The sequence below is a fragment of the Rhinoraja longicauda genome, chromosome 34, assembly GCF_053455715.1.
Source record: "Rhinoraja longicauda isolate Sanriku21f chromosome 34, sRhiLon1.1, whole genome shotgun sequence".
Lineage (NCBI taxonomy): Eukaryota > Metazoa > Chordata > Chondrichthyes > Rajiformes > Arhynchobatidae > Rhinoraja > Rhinoraja longicauda.
The window spans coordinates 15,521,247-15,542,309 of NC_135986.1; the positions used below are offsets into that span (position 1 = coordinate 15,521,247).

The 21,063-nt window shown below is 49.7% G+C and overlaps 2 protein-coding genes and 3 non-coding genes across 5 annotated transcripts; 1 reads left to right on the forward strand and 4 right to left on the reverse strand.

Moving 5' to 3' along the window:
• Positions 1-261: 261 nt before the first annotated feature.
• On the reverse strand, positions 262-669 carry LOC144609376 (histone H2AX-like). The gene has a single exon (XM_078427833.1). It carries the CDS (start codon positions 640-642, stop codon positions 262-264), a length of 381 nt encoding a protein of 126 aa, XP_078283959.1. The 5' UTR covers positions 643-669.
• A 962-nt stretch (positions 670-1,631) lies between these two features.
• On the reverse strand, positions 1,632-2,054 carry LOC144609375 (histone H2B 1/2-like). The gene has a single exon (XM_078427832.1). It carries the CDS (start codon positions 2,004-2,006, stop codon positions 1,632-1,634), a length of 375 nt encoding a protein of 124 aa, XP_078283958.1. The 5' UTR covers positions 2,007-2,054.
• A 10,718-nt stretch (positions 2,055-12,772) lies between these two features.
• trnag-ucc (transfer RNA glycine (anticodon UCC)) lies at positions 12,773-12,844 on the forward strand. The gene has a single exon. It is a non-coding gene; the product is annotated as a tRNA-Gly (tRNA).
• A 4,494-nt stretch (positions 12,845-17,338) lies between these two features.
• On the reverse strand, positions 17,339-17,410 carry trnam-cau (transfer RNA methionine (anticodon CAU)). The gene has a single exon. It is a non-coding gene; the product is annotated as a tRNA-Met (tRNA).
• A 3,571-nt stretch (positions 17,411-20,981) lies between these two features.
• On the reverse strand, positions 20,982-21,063 carry trnas-cga (transfer RNA serine (anticodon CGA)). Its single transcript has one exon. It is a non-coding gene; the product is annotated as a tRNA-Ser (tRNA).

The following is a 21,063-nucleotide window of genomic DNA, read 5'->3' on the forward strand; positions in this document are numbered from 1 at the left end:
TTGAAGAAAACGGGGAGAATGGACAAACTGCGTACAGGCAAGCAACCCTAGTCAGGATTGAAACCGGGTCTCTGGCGCTGCAAGGCAGTTGGTCTACCGCTACCTCACTGTATACACAACTCAATGTGCAGGGTCGGTTTTCGACAACGACAATGAACACTTCTCCCGCTCGAAGCATAGTCGCGAAAGATTAGCCCTTCCACAGACATGGTGAGTGGCTCTGAAAAGAGCCTTTGGGTTACTATGTTCAATTTCTCCCGCTTACTTGCTCGCTCCGCCAGTTTTCTTGGGTAACAGCACGGCCTGAATATTAGGCAGCACACCGCCCTGAGCGATGGTCACCCCTCCCAGCAGCTTGTTGAGCTCCTCGTCGTTGCGGACAGCCAGCTGCAGATGTCTGGGGATGATGCGGCTCTTCTTGTTGTCCCGGGCCGCATTGCCGGCCAGTTCGAGGATTTCTGCCGTCAGATACTCGAGCACAGCAGCCAGATAGACCGGGGCTCCGGCACCAACACGCTGAGCATAGTTGCCCTTTCTCAGGTGCCTGTGTACACGGCCAACCGGGAACTGCAATCCGGCCCGGGAGGAGCGAGACTTGGCCTTGGCCCGAGCTTTGCCGCTGGTTTTTCCTCGTCCAGACATCTCCCGAATCTTGCACACGCAGAATGAGAAAATGATCACAGACTCGCCCTTCTTGTACATTTTTGAGGAATCCAGTGAACCGCTGATGATTGGTGAAAAAGCACCTGATCTCATTGGTCAAAAGAATAACCCAATCATTGAACTGTTTTTTCTACCAATCAAAACCCGCAACAAAAGCGATGAAAATAACTGCCACTCCCTCTAAAACCAGAACTTTGAAATAGCCCGCCAAACTATAAATCTGGATGTCAATACAATTTGTTACATCACATAATCATTGCTTTTCTGTTTATCATTTTTTATGTAAGTGTATTGTGTTAAGATGTTAATTATACTGCTGTGAGTAAGAATTCCATAGTTCCGTTGACGGCATATTTGATAATTAAACATTCTTGATTATTGACCACCTTGAACCCCGAGCAATACGGCACAACCCAGTAAATTTACGATTTATTTGGGCCGGCAACCGATCACAAAAAAAGATTTTCGGCATCAATTAGCGATCGGTCACCTGGTAAACGGTGTCGGATTATCGTCTGGTCCCTTTTCACAAAAGTCGGAGCTTGGGCTACAGTGTGAAAAGTTCCTCCTTGAAAGACTATGAACGAATTGCCAAGTAGAAATGCAATTTGGAACAGTTACAGAGATGAAGACAGGAGTTAATAAACCGTAATACCCATAATAAATAAAACAACAGCACTAATCAGCTGCCCGTGGGCACAACTTATGGTGACTGGGACAAGCAAACGTGAAGTAGTTTTACTTCTGTTTAATGGACAGGAACGTAACGTGGATACCGGGAATATCCCGCGTATTGTAACATTTCATCACTAAACATAATGTGAAATAATTTGCCTAACAAAAATATCCTGAAACAATTCTGCTGCGATTCAATGTCGAAACATTAGGACAACTCTTTCTGCGAGAATGTGGGTGGCTCTTAAAAGAGCCGTTGGGTTTTCGGTATTTTGTCAACAATGTGTGGATCTTTACTTGGAGCTGGTGTACTTGGTCACCGCCTTTGTCCCTTCCGACACGGCGTGCTTGGCCAGCTCCCCGGGAAGAAGCAGGCGCACGGCGGTCTGAATCTCTCGGGAGCTGATGGTAGATCTCTTGTTGTAATGGGCCAGGCGGGAAGCCTCGCCTGCGATGCGCTCGAAAATATCGTTGACGAACGAGTTCATGATACTCATGGCCTTGGAGGAGATGCCAGTGTCGGGGTGAACCTGCTTCATCACTTTGTAGATGTAGATGCCGTAACTCTCCTTCCTCGACCTCCTGCGCTTCTTGCCCGCTTTCCCTGTAGGTTTCGGCAAAGCTTTCTTTGCGCCCTTCTTGGCAGCTGCTTTCGACGTCTCAGGCATTTCCTCGGTGGATTTCAAACACAGAAGTGACCAGAAGCCGCTCGGAGCGCGGATTAAATAAGCAGCGCGTCGCCCTATGCTAATGAAGGATGGAGCAGGAGCGGATCGTCATTGGATGGTGGGAGACATGAATAATTACACCTCCCCTTAACCGCTCTGATTGGATATCTGAGGGGGAACGTCACAATCCCTCGCTGCACCAATCAGAGGCCGCTCCCACTGCCCCGCGTCCTGTCCGGATCACTCTGCGGACTGGGAATTGGCGCCGATCTGGTGCAGTGGCCGCTGCTGTTTAATACAGCAGAAAGCCCCGAATGCTGTCGTTTGTCGTCCTTTCCGGTGCTGAGTGCGGGATGCTGACGTCCCGTGGGATAAAACATGAGAAAGGAAAACACCTTGCAATTAAAGGTCAGCTGGTACAACTTCATTAGTGGAGCAATTATTGGAATATGAAAGTGCCGGAATAACTCAGCAGGTGAGGAGGCATTCCTGGAGAACATGGATATGGAACCACAGGTAGACAAAAAATGCTGAAGTAACTCAACGGTTCAGGCAGCATCTCGGGGAAGGAATGGGTGACGCTTCGGGTCGAGACCCTTCTTCAGACTAATGTCAGGGGAGTGGGCGGGACAAAGATAGAATGTAGTCAGAGATAGGAAGACCGGTGGGAAAACTGGGAAGGGGGAGGGGAAAGAGAGCAAAAACAGGGACTATCTGAAGTTAGAAAAATCAATGTTCATACCACTGGGGTGTAAACTACCCAAACGAATTATGAGGTCCTGTTGTACTTCGTGATCTGGTATCTGTTATACCTTTGTTATGACCCTGGAAGGACCACAAGTACGTGTTTAAAAGGTTTGAAAACTGGAGTTATAAAAGTTGACAGTCCTGATGGCGTGTGGGAAGAAACTCCGTCTCATCCTCTCCGTTTTCACTGCGTGACAGCGGAGGCGTTTGCCTGACCGTAGCATCTGGAACAGTCCGTTACTGGGGTGGCAGGGGTCCCTCATAATCTTACTTGCTCTGGATCTGCACCTCCTGATGTATAGGACCTGCAGAGCCTACTCCTGATGTATAGGCCCTGCCGAACGCACTACTCTCTGCAGGGCCATCCTGTCCTGGGCAGAGCGGTTCCCAAACCAGACTAATGTTGCCGGACAGGATGCTCTCTACAGCCCCAGTGTAGAAGCAATGAAGGATCCTCAGAGACACTCTGAATTTCCTCAGCTGTCTAATGTGATTACCCACCAGTGCGGCAATGTGCATTGCCCATGTCAGATCCTCTGTGATGCGGACTCCCAAGTATTTAATACTGCTCACCCTATCCACAGTAGACCCATTTATCTCCAGTGGCGTGTACGTCCTTGGATGTTTAGCCCTTCTAAAGTCCACAATCAGCTCCTTCGTTTTAGTGACATTCAAGGAGGCTATTGTCCTGACACCAGAGTGCCAAATCAGCCACCTCCTCCCGGTAGGCCTTCTCATCGTTGTCGGAGATCCGGCCCAACACCACAGTGTCATCAGCAAACTTGATGATCGAGTTTGAGCTGAACCTGGCCCCACAGTCATGTGTGTACAGGGGTACAGTGGGGGGCTAAGGACGCAACCCTGGGGGGATCCTATGTTCAGGGTGAGGTATCAACAACGTCTTCTACAACTAACGACGTCCTAAATTCCATGCTAATTGCCTCGAATGTTGAAGGCCAATGTACGGAATGCCTTCGCCCCAGCAACAGAGATAGAATGAGCGCAACAAATCTGGAATTTAATTGTTTCATTGCCCATTGTTTGCTAGAACAGTCCAGTAACCGCGCATTCCCGATTATCAAATCCAGTCCACATACCATTTCTAAACTTTATTCGCTCTCTAACCACATATGTGAACCACTGCCGTCATTGACCCGAAAATCTTGACCGCCGGGAAAGCCGATGCTCAGTGTACTAAGATGACAGAATGCAAAGCCATTTAGCAAATATCTCCATGATCTCAGATGGAGCCGCCATCAAACGGCCCGACCAAAGAGTAACCCTCAGTCAGGCAATTGCCCGACACACTCCGACAAGTGGAACAGAGTTCGACCGACTGAATTCTGATGCAATCGGAGCCGAAAGTTTGGTGCTGATCTGCAGACGCTGCCATCGACTATAATCACCAACAACACACTGGAATGCGGAGCAAAGCGCTGCGAATAAAAAAGAAACGAGAGCGGGGGTCAGTGACAGCGGCAGTTTATTCTCCAACAGCCACCTACAGTTCCAGGGAGCTGCCCACACAACCCGCCCTCACACCAATCTCCCGTTTCCATAGAGCCACAGTGCCGACCAATAGAGCCACGGAGAGCAGCGCCGTCACGGCCGCAATTCCAGGAAGGACAAGGGACGGAACATCAGCAGCAGCGTCTGTGGGAACAAGACAGGGTTAGAGCGGCTCCAGGAACTCGCGCCCTTGCCAGTTACAACCACCTCCTTTACCTTCCTCCTGCTGGGGGAGCCCAGCAGTCAAACGCTCCTCGTCTTCCAAGAGAATGATGGGAACAGCGGCCGTCACCAAGATCCCAGCCGGCTCCTCTGCGCTTCTTCGACTTTCTGGGGGATGGGATAAGACAAGAGGGAGCATAGTTTACCACAGTTGCCCGGTCAACGGTCAGTCGGTTCTCCAGGTGGGGGAAAGAGCCGAGGCAGAACGCCGTTTAGGTCTAAAATTAACAGCTTCACAGCACCTCCACACTGCAGAAGACGCTGAGATCTAAGACCACTCTCGTAGTCAATATCGCGAGCCCCGGCCGCCACCAGATTCGGCCACTCCTAGGGCCATAGCTGGACCTTATCTCCGATAATCTACTCCAATGGGCCGAACAGTCCGGCCCGACAGGGAGCGAGTGCGGGTACAAAACATCACCCGATCGTCCGACCAACGTCTGGGGCGCTGTGAATGTTGGTTCATTCACCGACGTTACCTCCCGCCACCAACAAACGCGAGGCTGTAAATTCTACCCGAAAACTGTCATCTTAGTCTTTCCACCGCCCGCCATGGGTAACCAATTGCATCGAATAACGTCCTCACCAACAAAAAGAAGGCTGTCAGTATCTCCGGCAACTGACCGCGGGCCTCAGACATTCCCTCAACCACCGCGCACGCTGGTCACGTTGTGCATCGGCGACGCAGTTGCTGACCCCCGGTACGCGAACAAAAGCCACCAGTCAAGGAGTAGGTTCCCGCACTGCTTCCGCCCCATTCCTATTTACCAATATCGCAGTTCCTCCGAGGACCGGTTTAAACCCTGAACAGCCGAGGGAAGCGGACGAATCACGACCGTTCACTGCACTTGAGGGGGAATAGGGGCGGGCAATCAACGAAAACTGATCAACGACCCCCTCCCGCCGTCAGATGTACTTACTGGGGCTGCAGGAAGCCGCGCAGTTCTCACGGTGGGAGGGAAAGCAAACCTCAGCTCTACAGTGGAAGTAAACCTGGAGAGGGAGAGTGTGGGATGGTCAGTGCCACGGCCCAAGGTCAATGCTTCTCCAGTCAATGGGGAACAGGGGCCGCCCCACTGTTCCAAAGACGCGGGAAAGCAGCGCAGCCAAGTGAGCGCCCGCGCAAAACCGCCGGAAACTCACCTCTCCGCATAGAGCCCGGGCCGAAACGCGGTCCCAGAAAGTAAAACTGCTGACTACAAACTGCTGATGGTGCGTTGGGAAGCGCAGGTGGGAAGCGGCGCTCACGGGGACCAGGCGGGTTTTGTAGTTGTCACCAACAAACGGGCACCTGCGACAGAGGAACAGAGGGTTCAATAGAGAAAGACAGCGTGAGGATCCTCAGCGGGCCTCACTCACCAATGGCTTCCCCAATCTGACTCACGGTCCCTGACCCTCACCTGTTCACCAGGAGGTCCCAGCGGAGCCCCGGATAAGGCTCGGGCCCTGGGGTCGCCCAGCAGTCATCGAGAACCACCACAAGGGTCGGGTCGTGGGTCGGGTCGTTGCGGTTCAGCTCACGAACCTCCACAAACACGGGGTCCCGCAGCACACTGACGATCGGGTAGTCATTGGCCACGTACCAGCTCCGGTATCTGCCATCTGCAGAGAGAAAGAGAAAGGGCGGCCAGTATGTATTTGCAGAGAGCCTGGAGTTGGATACTGAGCAACAGAACACTCGCTACCTCTCGCTATTCGCAGCTCCAGAAGAAGGGGGGCGGTCTCATTGGCAGGACGTGGCGGAGTAAGCGAGTCTATACGGGGCGTCACCTGCAGCTCGGACTCCTGGCTTCCCCCGTAACTGCACTGCACGTGGAGCCTGAAAGAGAACGGACACTTGCCGACCCGGCTCCTCACCACCCACTCGCCGCATAAGCCGTTCCCAAACTCACCTGAACGGACTTTCCCGGCTCACCGAGGACAGAGCTCCATGCACGATCTCAAACTGTCCCAACACGTCCGTTTCATAAACCACCTCCCCTCCGTACATCTACATGAAACAAAAGACCATCAGTGCCTGCGCTGGCGCCTGTCATGACCCCCACCCCAACACCTACCCGCTGCGTGGTGCCACACTCGGTGAGCGCGAACTGGAAGAGCACAACATCTGCAGAGACGGCGGTGGGACGGCACTCGGCTCCGGACCCATTCTTCACGTACACCGTGCTCAGGTTTACAGGGGGCAGCGTCACATCCTTGGCGATAGCGACCAGAATCTGCCCGTCCTTTGTGCACACTGTGGAATGGGCAATGAAAGGCTGTTAGATAATGCACGGTAGAGTCGAGACCCGGGACAACAAGTCACAAACCATAGCTCCCATCTACACGTTCTCCAATGTAAACCCATGTGACCAGCTCCCTGCCCCGCAGAGATGCGGTTGGTCTGCCGGTGTCTATTGATTTGGGGCTGGGGGCTGGCGTGTAGTAACAAAGGGGCGCTCAGCCCCAGCCCCTCCCTTTCCATCCTCCACGGTAACATGACTGATCCCAAACAGCGGGAAAGCACCGGCACAGAATGATTAAAATACGATCAGAATTCTACGTTTCAGCGGTGAACAATGTAACCCGCTCCAGACGGGAGGAGTCTCGATCAACTAGTGATTGACTTTGATACCCGCGAGTATCAGGATTAAAGAGATCGGCGAATCCCCGGAACACAGTAACCAGAAAGATACGCACCCGGCAGGTTGTCAAGTGAATAGAAACACGGCTGAATATGCGCACTATCTGCATCTAAGCAGCAGCCTCTCTGCACGCACTCGCGGCCAGAAATCCCCACAAACCCGCAGTCTTTGCGGAATTGAGGAGACAGTCAACATTTATCGGCCGGGAGATGCAGAGAGGGCGGCTGCGCTGAATAGATTGCAGTAAAAGCCAAACAAAGTGCCCATAACCCGTCCATCTCAACGCGCCAAGTCTCCGGGTCAGTGATTCACTAGAGCCAACTCCTCCTTTTTCACCCGGCGCTGTTTTACCGCCACTCAATGAATGACCCAATCAGCCGCAGGCCCAGAGTCCGCCGCCCACCGCTTCCCGCGTGGATCTCGTGGATGGGCCTGGTTCCAATCAATCACTGAAGGTGCCTCTGTCTCCAGCGAACGCTCAGAAAATTCCCCTCTTAGAGGCACCGCGGGTCTATATTGCAAGTCATTGTTTGATTAAATAATCAAAGTTGTTTAAGACAGAATCAGGCCCACCGCATCCAGTGTCCAGTGATCTAATTTAGCAGCATCTATTTAGATTGAGGTTCGATGATGAAGGGAAGTAATGGCATCAAATTCCTGGCGTTAACATCTTGGATGCGATACATCCGATACGATACGATAAAACTTTATTCATCCCCGGAAGGAAATTGGTCTGCCGACACTCACAACACACAAGGTGCACAATAACTTGAAATTCAAAGTGAAAACAAAAAGACAAAGACAAGCGCCTTCACCGGAACAAATGAACAAAGAAACAAACCAATGCAGACTTATCCCATGGGCAGAGGAATCTAAACTAAAGTTCCCCCCTCCCCCACACCGGGTCCCCCTTGTTCTCCCACCATCCCTCACGGCGGTCCCCCCAAGCCGGGTCCTCATTGTCTTCCCCTCCCCCCTCACGCTCATCCACCGCGAGCCTCACCTGTTCTGGGCCCAGCAAGTCGATACCACCACGATAAAGGTGCGCCATCGTCTTTGCTTTCTCCGATGTTTAAATCAATCTGACATAATTCCGAACACTCTCGCAAACTTCTCCAGATGCATTGTATTCTGTCTTATTGCGTCATGGTCAGGTGCCGCATTTATAACGCGGAGCAACACGGTGCGGAGTGATAGTTTCAGCACGGTCCACACAACGGTCCAACTCCGTACAAAAAGCCTTGGGATTTTCTTTAATCCGACGTCAGTGACATTTCACGGGAACTTTTGACCCTTCTAACTGCTGACTTGTTTTTTTCTTGCTTGCTTCCTAATCAAGTTACCCGTCTGAATTCATCTGTCTCTACATTATATGAACATTCTTTGACGTATTGATCAAATTTGCACGGTCCTTGGTCATTTAAAGTTCCATTAACTTGCCTCCTCATCCTTCCTCCTTCCAGGACTATACTGGAACTGAATTCTGGACAACTACACTTTAATCGACTCGCATGTGGACCTATCTAATAATATTCTCTCATTTTGTTTCTCGCTAGCTCCTGCTCTTAATGGCTTACCCCAATACCTTACCCCAAGATCCAGACTTATCTTTACTCATGACTATCTTAAAGTACGTATGTGCTGACGGTACGGACAATATTATCCACTGAAACACCAGTCATCTGGCCGTATTTGTTTCTCCGTACATGGTCCAGTCTGATCCCTCCTCGAGTTGCACTATCCAGATACTGTTTCAGGAAACTTTCTTGGATGTATCAAATAAAATAAATACATTCTACCCCTTCCATGTCTTTTGTACTGAGCATGTCTCTTGAGTATTGGGGAAGTTACATTTGCCCACTACGCCAACACTGTTGCTTTACCATCTTTCTGTAGTTTGTCTTCAATGATATTGTCACGATGGGAAGAGTGCAGAGAAGATTCACGAGAATGTTGCCAGAGGTTAAGGGTCTGCGTTGTACAGAAAGGTTGGGCAGGCTCGGGCATTTTACATTCGAGAGCAGCAGGAAGAGGGGTGATCAGGTGCCGTGGTAGTCTGGCGCGCTGACCTCTACCGGACTGACGCCAGACGACAACTCTCTGACACCTCCTCCTACTTCTCCTTGGACCATGACCCCACTGACGAGCACCAGACCTTAATCACTTACACTATCACTGATCTCACCAATTCCGGCGCTCTGCCCTGTAATAATAATAATAATAATAATAATGCATTACATTTATATAGCGCTTTTCATATACTCAAAGACGCTTTACAGGGATTTAGAGAACATAGGGAAGTGAATAAATAGATAAATAAGTAAACGAACAGAGAAAGGAGACAGAAGGTGAGGTGACCTTCAGTGGTTGAAGGCAGTACTGAACAGGTGAGACTTCAGTGATGTTTTGAATGTGGTGAGTGTGGAGGAGTCTCTGACGGTTTGGGGTAGTGAGTTCCATAGGGTGGGAGCAGCGATGGAGAAAGCCCTGTCCCCCCAGGATCTGAGTTTGGTCCGGATGTGGGGGGATAGGAGATTGGCAGCGGCAGAGCGGAGGGTGCAGGTGGGAGTGTGCCTGTGGAGGAGGTCAGTCAGGTAGGATGGGGCCAGGTTATGGAGGGCTTTGTAGGTTATGAGGAGGATTTTGTACTGGATTCTCTGGGGGATGGGGAGCCAGTGGAGTTTGTAAAGGACGGGGTGATATGGTCACGGATCGGGGTGTGGGTGAGTAGACGGCCAGCGGAGTTTTGAATGTATTGAAGTTTACTGATGATTTTTGAGGGTGCGCCATAGAGTAGTAGTTGCAGTAGTCCAGACGGGAGGTGATGAAGGCGTGGATGAGGGATAATGCCTCCAGCGTTATCATTCCCCAGCCCCGCACCGCCCGATTTTACCTTCTCCCTAAAATCCACAAACAGAACTGTCCTGGCAGATCCATTGTTTCTGCCTGTTCATGTCCCAACGAATTAATTTCCACCTATCTCGACTCTATCCTATCCCCCCCCCCCCCCCTCCCCACCGTGAAATCCCTACCCACCTATGTCCAAAACACCTCACATGCTCTCCGTCTCCTCAATAACTTCCGGTTTCCAGGCCGCCACTCCCTCATCTTTACCATGGATGTCCATCACTCTACACCTCCATCCCGCACAAGGATGGTCGTGAAGCCGTCCGTTTCTTCCTCGACCATAGAACTAGCCAATCTCCATCTACCAATACTCTCCTCCGCCTAGCAGAGCTGGCTCTTACCCTCAACAACTACTCCTTTGACTCCTCCCACTTTCTCCAAATCAGAGGCATAGCTATGGGCACTCACATGGGCCCTAGTTACGCCTCCCTAGGGTACGTCGAACAATCCCGGTTCCAGGCGTACACTGGCCCCATCCCGAACTCTACCTCCGCTACATTGACGACTGCATTGGTGCTACCTCTTGTACCCATGCAGAACTCACAGACATCGTAAATTTCACCACTAATTTCCATCCTGCTCTTAAATATACTTGGACTATCTCCGACATCTCCCTACCGTTGCTGGATCTCGCCATCTCCATCACAGGAGACAGACTAGTGACTGACATCTTCTACAAACCTACTGACTCCCACAGCTATCTTGATTACACTTCTTCCCACCTTGTTTCCAGTAAAAACTCTATCCCCTTCTCCCAATGCCTCCATCTACGCCACATCTGCACCCAGGTTGAGATGTTTCATACTAGGCCATCAGAGGTACACATTCTTTAAGAAACGGGGGTTCCCCTCTTCCATTATAGATACGGCTCTCACTAGGGCTTCCTCTATATCCCGCATCTCCGTTCTTGCACCCCCTATCCCCATTCGTAACAAGGATAGAGTCCCCCTTGTCCTCACCTACCACCCCATCAGCCAGCGTATGCAACAAATTATCCTCCAAAATTTCCGTCACCTCCAGCGGGATCCCACTACTGGCCACATTTTCCCATCTCCTCCTCTTTCTGCTTTCTGTAGAAACTGTTCCCTCCGTAACAACCTGGCCCCCTCGTCCGTTGCCAACCCAAAACCACCTCCTCCCCAGGTACTTTCCCCAGTAACCGCAGGAGATGCAACACCTGTCTCTTTACTTACCCCTCGATTCCATCCAAGGACCCAAACAGTCTTTCCAGGTGAAGCAGAGGTTCACCTGTACCTCCTCCAACCTCATCTATTGTATCCGCTGTTCCAGGTGTCAACTTCTCTACATCGGCGAGACCAAACGCAGGCTCGGCGATCGTTTCACTCAACACCTTCGCTCAGTCTGCCTTAACCAACCCGATCTCCCGGTGGCTGAGCAGTTCAACTCCCCCTCCCACTCCCAGTCTGACCTTTCTGTCATGGGCGTCCTCCATTGTCATAGTGAGGCCCACCACAAATTGGAGGAACAGCATCTCATATTTCGCTTGGGCAGCTTATACCCCAGCGGTATGAACATTGATTTCTCCAACATCAGATAGTTTCTCTGTCCCTCCCTTTACCCTCCCCCTTCCTAGTTCTCCCACTGTCTTCCCGTCTCCCACTACATCCTATATTTGTTCCAACCCCTCCCCTGACATCATTCTGAAGAAGGGTCTGGACCCGAAACGTCACCCATTCTTTCTCTCATGAGACGCTGCCTGACCCGTTGAGTTACTCCAGCATTTTGTGATACGTTCGATTTGAACCAGCATCTGCAGTTATTCTTCAATAGAAAATTACAGCAGTACCTTACCAGTTCGGCAATTGGGCTGGGGAATTATTATTTGAGTTTAATGCAGGAAAGTGCGAGCTGGTGCATTTTGGTAAGTTAAACTAGCGCAGGTCCCGAACAGTGAATGGCAGGCCCCTGGGGAGTATTGTAGAACATAAGGATCTAGGATTGGAAGTACACAGTTCCTTGAAACTGGGATGTGTAGGAAGGAATTGCAGATGCTGATTTAAACCGTGGACACACAATGCCGGAGTAACTCAGCGGGACAGACAGCATTTCTGGAGAGAAGGAATGGGGGATGTTTCGGGTCGAGGCCCTTATTCAGACTAATCAGGGGAAAGCAAAACGGGAGATATAGGCAGTGATGTATAGAACAAATGAATGCAAAAAAGTAACGATGATAAAGGAAACAGGCCATTGCGAGGTGACAACGGGAACCCGGTGCGACTTCCGTGGGGAAGGGATGGAGAGAGAGGGAGTGCAGGGGTTACTTTGTTAGAAAAATCAATATTCATACAACTGAGTTGTAAGATGCCCAAGGGAAATATGATTAGCCTCACTCTGACAATGGAGGAGGCCTAGGACAGAAAGGTCAATGTGGGAATAGGAAGGGGAAATTAACGTGTTTGGCAACCCGGAGATCAGGTAGGTCCAGGCGGACAGAGCGAAGGTGTCCAGCGGAACGATCGCCCAGTCTACTTTTGGTCTTGCCGATGTATAAGAGTCCACATGTTGAAAAACGGATACAATGGATGAGTTTGGAGGAAGTGCAAGTGAACCTTCGCCTAACCTGAAAGGACTGTCGGGGTTCCTGGACAGAGTCGAGGGAGGAGGTATCAGTACAGCTGGAACTGCAAGTGTGAGAAATGATCCGTCAGGAAAGAGCGCGGGGACTGATCATCAAGACACAAAAGCCATATGGTGCTGGAGACCATTCGGCACCCGAATATCCTGCGTCACCTCACAGCGATGGTGGTATAGTGGTGAGCATAGCTGCCTTCCAAGCAGTTGACCCGGGTTCGATTCCCGGCCATCGCAATTTGAGCAATTTTACTTCTCTAACATTGGAACTGATAGAAACGAACTTCATACAGAACACGATTTGTGCAGAGCTCGATGGGCAGAGAGGACTGTTACGGCAAATTCACGTGCAACTGCTTAAATCCTCTAGGATCTTTCGCTCCCTTTGAATGCGATTCCATCGCCATTTGGTAAATCCATCAGCGGATCAGCGCAGATTCCTGTTCTCATTCTGTTGCAGATTCCCAGAGCAACCTCGGACACATCCCAACACGACAATGCGATCAATTCACACCGAGTAACGCTAATCTCCTCCTCGCTAGCTGTCTTTCTAAGTTTCGCCCGTGGAATCTCTCCCCTCGCTCCCCCTTCATTCCGACATAGACTTCTGCACTGAGAAATGTAGCATAAACAGCGCAGAAACAGGCCTTTCGGTCCCAAATATCCATACCGACCATCAGGTATCCATCCGCACTGAACGCGTTTAACAGTACCGACTCCATCTTCAATGCCTTGGTGATTCAAGGGCGAGAGATACATAAACACTGTGAGAATTCCCACCACCCACACATCGGGTCAATAGACAATAGACAATAGACAATAGGTGCAGGAGTAGGCCATTCAGCCCTTCGAGCCAGCACCGCCATTCAATGCGATCATGGCTGATCACTCTCAATCAGTACCCCGTTCCTGCCTTCTCCCCATACCCCCTCACTCCGCTATCCTTAAGAGCTCTATCCAGCTCTCTCTTGAAAGCATCCAACGAACTGGCCTCCACTGCCTTCTGAGGCAGAGAATTCCACACCTTCACCACCCTCTGACTGAAAAAGTTCTTCCTCATCTCCGTTCTAAATGGCCTACCCCTTATTCTCAAACTGTGGCCCCTTGTTCTGGACTCCCCCAACATTGGGAACATGTTATCTGCCTCTAATGTGTCCAATCCCCTAATTATCTTATATGTTTCAATAAGATCCCCCCTCATCCTTCTAAATTCCAGTGTATACAAGCCCAATCGCTCCAGCCTTTCAACATACGACAGTCCCGCCATTCCGGGAATTAACCTAGTGAACCTACGCTGCACGCCCTCCATAGCAAGAATATCCTTCCTCAAATTTGGAGACCAAAACTGCACACAGTACTCCAGGTGCGGTCTCACCAGGGCCCGGTACAACTGTAGAAGGACCTCTTTGCTCCTATACTCAACTCCTTGTTACGAAGGCCAACATTCCATTGGCTTTCTTCACTGCCTGCTGAACCTTCACGCTTCCTTTCATTGACTGATGCACTAGGACACCCAGATCTCGTTGAACTCCCCCTCCTCCTAACTTGACACCATTCAGATAATAATCTGCCTTTCTATTCTTACTTCCAAAGTGAATAACCTCACACTTACCTACATTAAACTGCATCTGCCATGTATCCGCCCACTCACACAACCTGTCCAAGTCACCCTGCAGCCTTATTGCATCTTCCTCACAATTCACACTACCCCCCAACTTAGTATCATCTGCAAATTTGCTAATGGTACTTTTAATCCCTTCGTCTAAGTCATTAATGTATATCGTAAATAGCTGGGGTCCCAGCACCGAACCTTGCGGTACCCCACTGGTCACTGCCTGCCATTCCGAAAGGGACCCATTTATCCCCACTCTTTGCTTTCTGTCTGTCAACCAATTTTCTATCCATGTCAGTACCCTACCCCCAATACCATGTGCCCTAATTTTGCCCACTAATCTCCTATGTGGGACCTTGTCGAAGGCTTTCTGAAAGTCGAGGTACACCACATCCACTGACTCTCCCTTGTCAATTTTCCTAGTTACATCCTCAAAAAATTCCAGTAGATTTGTCAAGCATGATTTCCCCTTCGTAAATCCATGCTGACTCGGAATGATCCCGTTACTGCTATCCAAATGCTCAGCAATTTCGTCTTTTATAATTGACTCCAGCATCTTCCCCACCACTGATGTCAGACTAACTGGTCTATAATTACCCGTTTTCTCTCTCCCTCCTTTCTTAAAAAGTGGGATAACATTTGCTATCCTCCAATCCACAGGAACTGATCCTGAATCTATAGAACATTGAAAAATGATCTCCAATGCTTCCACTATTTCTAGAGCCACCTCCTTAAGTACTCTGGGATGCAGACCATCAGGCCCTGGGGATTTATCAGCCTTCAGTCCCATCAGTCTACCCAAAACCATTTCCTGCCTAATGTGGATTTCCTTCAGTTCCTCCATCACCCTAGGTTCTCCGGCCCCTAGAACATTTGGGAGATTGTGTGTATCTTCCTCAGTGAAGACAGATCCAAAGTAACGGTTTAACTCGTCTGCCATTTCTTTGTTCCCCATAATAAATTCCCCTGCTTCTGTCTTCAAGGGACCCACATTTGCCTTGACTATTTTTTTCCTCTTCACGTACCTAAAAAAACTTTTGCTATCCTCCTTTATATTATTGGCTAGTTTACCCTCGTACCTCATCTTTTCTCCCCGTATTGCCTTTTTAGTTAACTTTTGTTGCTCTTTAAAAGAGTCCCAATCCTCTGTCTTCCCACTCTTCTTTGCTATGTTATACTTCCTCTCCTTAATTTTTATGCTGTCCCTGACTTCCCTCGTCAGCCACAGGTGTCTCTTACTCCCCTTAGAGTCTTTCCACCTCTTTGGAATAAATTGATCCTGCAACCTCTGCATTATTCCCAGGAATACCTGCCATTGCTGTTCTACCGTCTTCCCTGCTAGGGCCTCCTTCCAATCAATTTTGGCCAGCTCCTGCCTCATGCCTCTGTAATCCCCTTTGCTATACTGTAATACCGACACTTCCGATTTTCCCTTCTGCCTTTCCATTTGCAGAGTAAAACTTATCATGTTGTGATCACTGCCTCCTAATGGCTCTTTTACCTCTAGTCCCCTTATCAGATCAGGATCATTACACAACACTAAATCCAGAATTGCCTTCTCCCTGGTAGGCTCCAGTACAAGCTGTTCTAAGAATCCATCTCGAAGGCACTCTACAAACTCTCTTTCCTGGGGTCCATTTCCAACCTGATTTTCCCAGTCTACCTGCATGTTGAAATCTCCCATAACCACCGTAGCATTACATTTTTGACACGCCAATTTTATCTCCTGATTCAACTTGCACCCTATGTCGAGGCTACTGTTTGGGGGCCTATAGATAACTCCCATTAGGGTCTTTTTACCCTTACAATTTCTCATTTCTATCCATACTGATTCAACATCTCCTGATTCTATGTCACCCCTTGCAAGGGAATGAATATGATTCCTTACCATCAGAGCAACCCCACCCCCTCTGCCCACCTGTCTGTCTTTTCTATACGTTGTGTACCCCTGAATATTCAGTTCCCAGCCCTGGTCCTCTTGTAACCATGTCTCAGTGATCCCTACAACATCATACTTGCCCATGACTAACTGAGCCTCAAGCTCATCCACTTTATTTTTTATACTACGCGCATTTAAGTACAACACTTTAACTTCTGTATTTACCTCCTCTCTCACATCGTTCACAATTGGCCCTGCCCTTAATTTCTTTTCCGCTCTAGAACTTCTGTTCCCATTCTTCCGAGAGTCTTTTGCAATATCTCCTGTATTCCCTTTGACCTCATCTTCATATTCACAATTTGTTAACCCCTCCCCCCCACTACTTAGTTTAAAGCCACAGGTGTCACACTAGCAAACCTGCCTGCCAGAATGTTTGTCCCCCTGCTGTTAAGATGCAACCCGTCCCTTTTGTACAAGTCACCCCTAGCCCAGAAGAGATCCCAGTGGTCCAGAAATCTAAATCCCTGCTCTCTGCACCAGCCCCTCAGCCATAAATTCATACCCTCTATCTCTCTGTTCCTGGCCTCACCAGCACGAGGTGCCGGTAGCAGTCCAGAGATAACCACCTTCGACGTCCTACTTCTCAGCGCTTTTCCCAACTCTCTAAACTCCCGCTGTAGCACCTCCTTCCTCTTCCGCCCAACGTCATTCGTGCCCACGTGCACAACGACTTCAGGTTGATCGCCTTCCCTCACTAGGATTTTCTGAAGCCGGTCTGTGATGTGTTGAACCCTGGCACCAGGGAGGCAACAGACCATCCTCAAGTCCCTCCTGCTGCCACAGAATCTTCTGTCCGTCCCTCGGTCGGATCCAGATTTCAACTTCCGTGGACGCGGCGTGGGGATGGAATGACCTTCCGAAGCCCCTCGTCAGTAGGTGAACCCCAATCAGGTCTCTCGCACACTCGGCTCCCTGGAAAATAAACCCAATCTTTCCAGTCTCGCCTTTTGACCGATCCGCGCCACCTCGGGCAACATGTTGGTGCATCCCCTGCACCCTCCCCTTTGCACTCTGAGACCCATTCATTCCCTCTGCTCCTCGGGAATATCCCCACTGTTATCCGCGCGGCTGTCATTGGTTTATCATCGTTTTAACCATCTTTACCGGTTTTATTTGTGGATCTGAAAGAAATGTGGATTCCATTGGCAAATGCGGAATGGAAAATAAAAGCCGAGTTAAATAGCAGAGGATAGTTTCGATCTATCGCCCTCTGGGTTATGGGCCCAGCACGCTCCCGCTGCGCCACTCTGCTAGTGAGTATCACGTAAACGAGTGCGTTATGTTGTTCTGTTGTGAACGTTACGTCTTCCCTTGTTTTCTTTTGTCGTTTACTCTCCCGGCATCATATGGTCCCCCTTGCTAGCCTTGTCTTTTTTTCCTGACCTAGTTCCCTTCTACTGTATTGATCCGCAACTATGACAATTCATTCCCTTCGCAGATGCTGCAGGGCTTGCTGAATTTCTCCAAGTCACGGCGGTGTGCGGCTTGGGCGCAGGTGCTGAGCGCGATGCCTGATGTTGTTAGTGGCTGTGGTCGCAGGTTTGGGGGATGTTATTCCAGTGGTCCTGGACAGGAAATGCCATGTTTATAATAGGCAATACACACTGATATACACTGCACCACCTCATGCCAAAGGTGCGCGGTGAATATATTGTGAACTTGATTGGATGCGAATCAAGGGAGCAGCTTTCTCCTGGATGGAGTTCAAATTTCAAATTTTATGGCGGAGCGTTTTGTGCAAATTAGGCGTGTTTTACTTAAGATCATGAAAATGCCTTGTGATAAGAATGTGTCGGAAAGAACTGATGATGCTGGTTTAAATTGAAGGCAGACACACAATGCTGGAGTAACCCAGCGGGACAGGCAGCATCTCTGGAGAGAAGGAATGGGTGACGTTTCGGGTCGAATCCCTTCTTCAGACTGATGTCAGGAGGGTGGGCGGGACAGAGATAGAATGTAGTCGGAGACAGTAAGACTGGTGGGAGAACTGGGAATGGGGAGGGTGATGGAGAGAGAGGGAAAGCAAGGGCTATTTGAAGTTACAGATGTCAATGTTCATACAGCTGGGGTGTAAGCTACCCAAGTGAAATATGAGGTGCTGTTCCTCCAATGTGCGCTGGCCTCACTCTGACAAAGGAGGAGCCAAGGACAGAAAGGTCAGATTGGGAATGGGAGCGGGAGTTAAAGTGTTGAGCAACCGGTAGATCAGGTAGGTTCAGGCGGGCTTAGCGGAGGTGTTCAGTGAAACGATCGCTGAGTTTGCGCTTGGTCTCGCCGATGTACAGAAGTAGAGACCCGGAACAGCGGATACAGTAAATGAGGTTGGAGGAAGTGCAAGCGAACCTCTGCCTCGCCTGGAAGGACTGTCGGGGTCCTTGGATGGAGCTGATGGGTGAGGTAAAGGGGCAGGTGTTGCGTCTCCTGCAGTTGCAGCGGAAAGTACCCAGGGAAGGGGTGGTTTGGGTGGGAAGAGACGAGTTGACCAGGAAATTGCAGAGGGAACGGTCTCTGCGGAAAGCAGAAAGTGGTGGAAATGGGAAGATGTGGCCGTTGGAGGTGTTGTAGGATTATATGCTGTATGCGACGGCTGGTGAGGTCAAGACCTTGTTGCGAATGGGGGGGGGGGGGGGGCAACAGTGGAGCTGCGGGATATCGAGGTGACCCTAGTGAGAGCCACATCTATAATGGAAGAGGGGAACCCCCGTTTCCTAAAGAATGAGGACATCTCCGCCGTCGCCAATTTATATTCAAACTACTGTATTATGCAAAATAATTCGGTCAAACAAATATATAGCCAAAGAAAACAGGAAACATTCTTGAATTTTCATCGGACTGAACTAATTGCTTGGGTTCGCGCCCGTAGGAGCGACCTGATACGTGAAATACGTGCGACTGTTTATCCCCTTTACGTGGTCGCTTATTTCAAAATTCAACTGAGCATTGGCAAACCGAGCACAATTGTGCGCACATTAATATTGTTGTGTGTTGGGACCTCTCCATTCACGGCATTCTAACGTATCCGTAGAATTTGGAGCAAATTCTGTATTTTTATTTTGAGTACGAGTGTGTGAACATTTTGAGGCACTGACCCAACTATTCTGCTGCCCAACAACTCCTTCAGCGAGGTTTTAAATCGAATTTTCATGAATACATGAATTATTTTTATGGAGACGAGAAAATATTTTATACTCTGGATAGATACATTTCCGGCCAACATCCATTCCACGGACCGAGGAACGCATCACACACCAATTCAGCACAACTAGTCGGGTAAAGACGGAATTTCGGCTTGGTAAACGGCTTCACCTATTCCAGTCACTTTGCACAGTACTTTTGTCAGGGGTTTTGCTTCTCTCGGAGGAACAGTGAAAGTGATCGTCACTCCGTTCCGTACTTGTACTGATGGAATCATTTGGGCTTCCTTGGACTAAGTAATGCGTTGGAGTTACAAAGAGTGCCGATGGGGGAAGGAGGAATGGTTGGGTTGGAGAAACCGAGCACTTGGAGAACTACTTCCGGAAACAAAGGCGCTGATGATGTACTAACTCCACTTCTTTTTAACAGAATTTTGCGGTGGCCCTTCCTGTGTCCGATGCCATTTCAGTAACCGGACTTTAAACTTGATGCTTTATCGGTAGCTGAAATCTCCGGCAACACTTGCAGCGTGTGACAGCTCGGATGACCAGTACTGTCTGACAGCGGCCCGCATCCTGCTCGTATTTGCCGCTGTTTTGCGTCTCACTCCGCGTTTTAGTTCACTGAGATCTGCAACCGTGTAATTGGCATCCATTCAGCCTAGTAGCGATGGGCTTTCGATAAAGCATTGGATACAGAATCTAATGACAGTCCCCCATGAAGTCGCGGATTCCTTCCTCCTAGGGGGCAGAATCAGAGGGGAGCTCCTGGATTGGGGTGGGTTCAGTCAGAACTGCAGACGACCAGGGCTAAAAACAGTTCAGTGACAGGAGCAAGGTGAATCTACCCCCTACCTTTTGTACACGAGGTTCAGCGGCTGATATGGCGTTTTATTTTCCTTTCCGTCTTATTTAGTCATTGAATTTTGAATAAGATGACGGCACCAACCCAATGAGCAACAGCTCGTCCCCCCACTAGGAACGTTTTGAGCTTCATTCCGCTCTCGAAGGGAATCTGCGCCACATATATCGACAGCACAATTATCTCAGCTCCCATCACTTGAACAGCGAAGGTAAGCGACTGCCCAATTCATAATCGCCAAAACCAAACAGGGTGACCCGGTGAGGAATAGATGAGGCATCATGAGACCTGAAAGTCAAAGTCAAAGTCAAAGTCAATTTTATTGTCAATCCTCAGCCAGCTTACACAGACAGAAAATCGAAATACCGTTTCCCACAATCCCGAGGAACAAAGTGCATAAAACTAAGTTAAAATTAAAAAGGCACAGCAAACAACAATCAACATAAAATATAAAATATAGTCACTTCAAATGCGTTAAAAAAATTTTTTTAAAGTGTCTGGTGCTGGATGTGCGTGTGTGTGGGGTGTTAAAGTCCAGGTCCAATAGGGGCAGGGGAGAGAGGAGGAAGGGAGGGGAGAGAGTTCAGCATCCTGACAGCCTGGTGGAAAAAACTGTTCTTTAGTCGGGTGGTGCTTGACCTCAGGCTGCGAAACCTTCTCCCTGAAGGCAGGAGGGTGAAGAGGCTGTTGGAGGGGTGGGAGGGGTCACCCACAATGCTCAATGCTTTGCGGGTGAGGCGGGTGGTGTAAAGGACCAGGAGTGTTGGGAGTGAAGTAAAACTGGGAGTAGTAGTCGGTCGTTCAGCACCAGGCGCTGAAGATGCTGTCGCTGCGAGCAGGGTTCGAACCTGCGTGGGGAATCCCCATTGGATTTCGAGTCCAACGCCTTAACCACTCGGCCATCGCAGC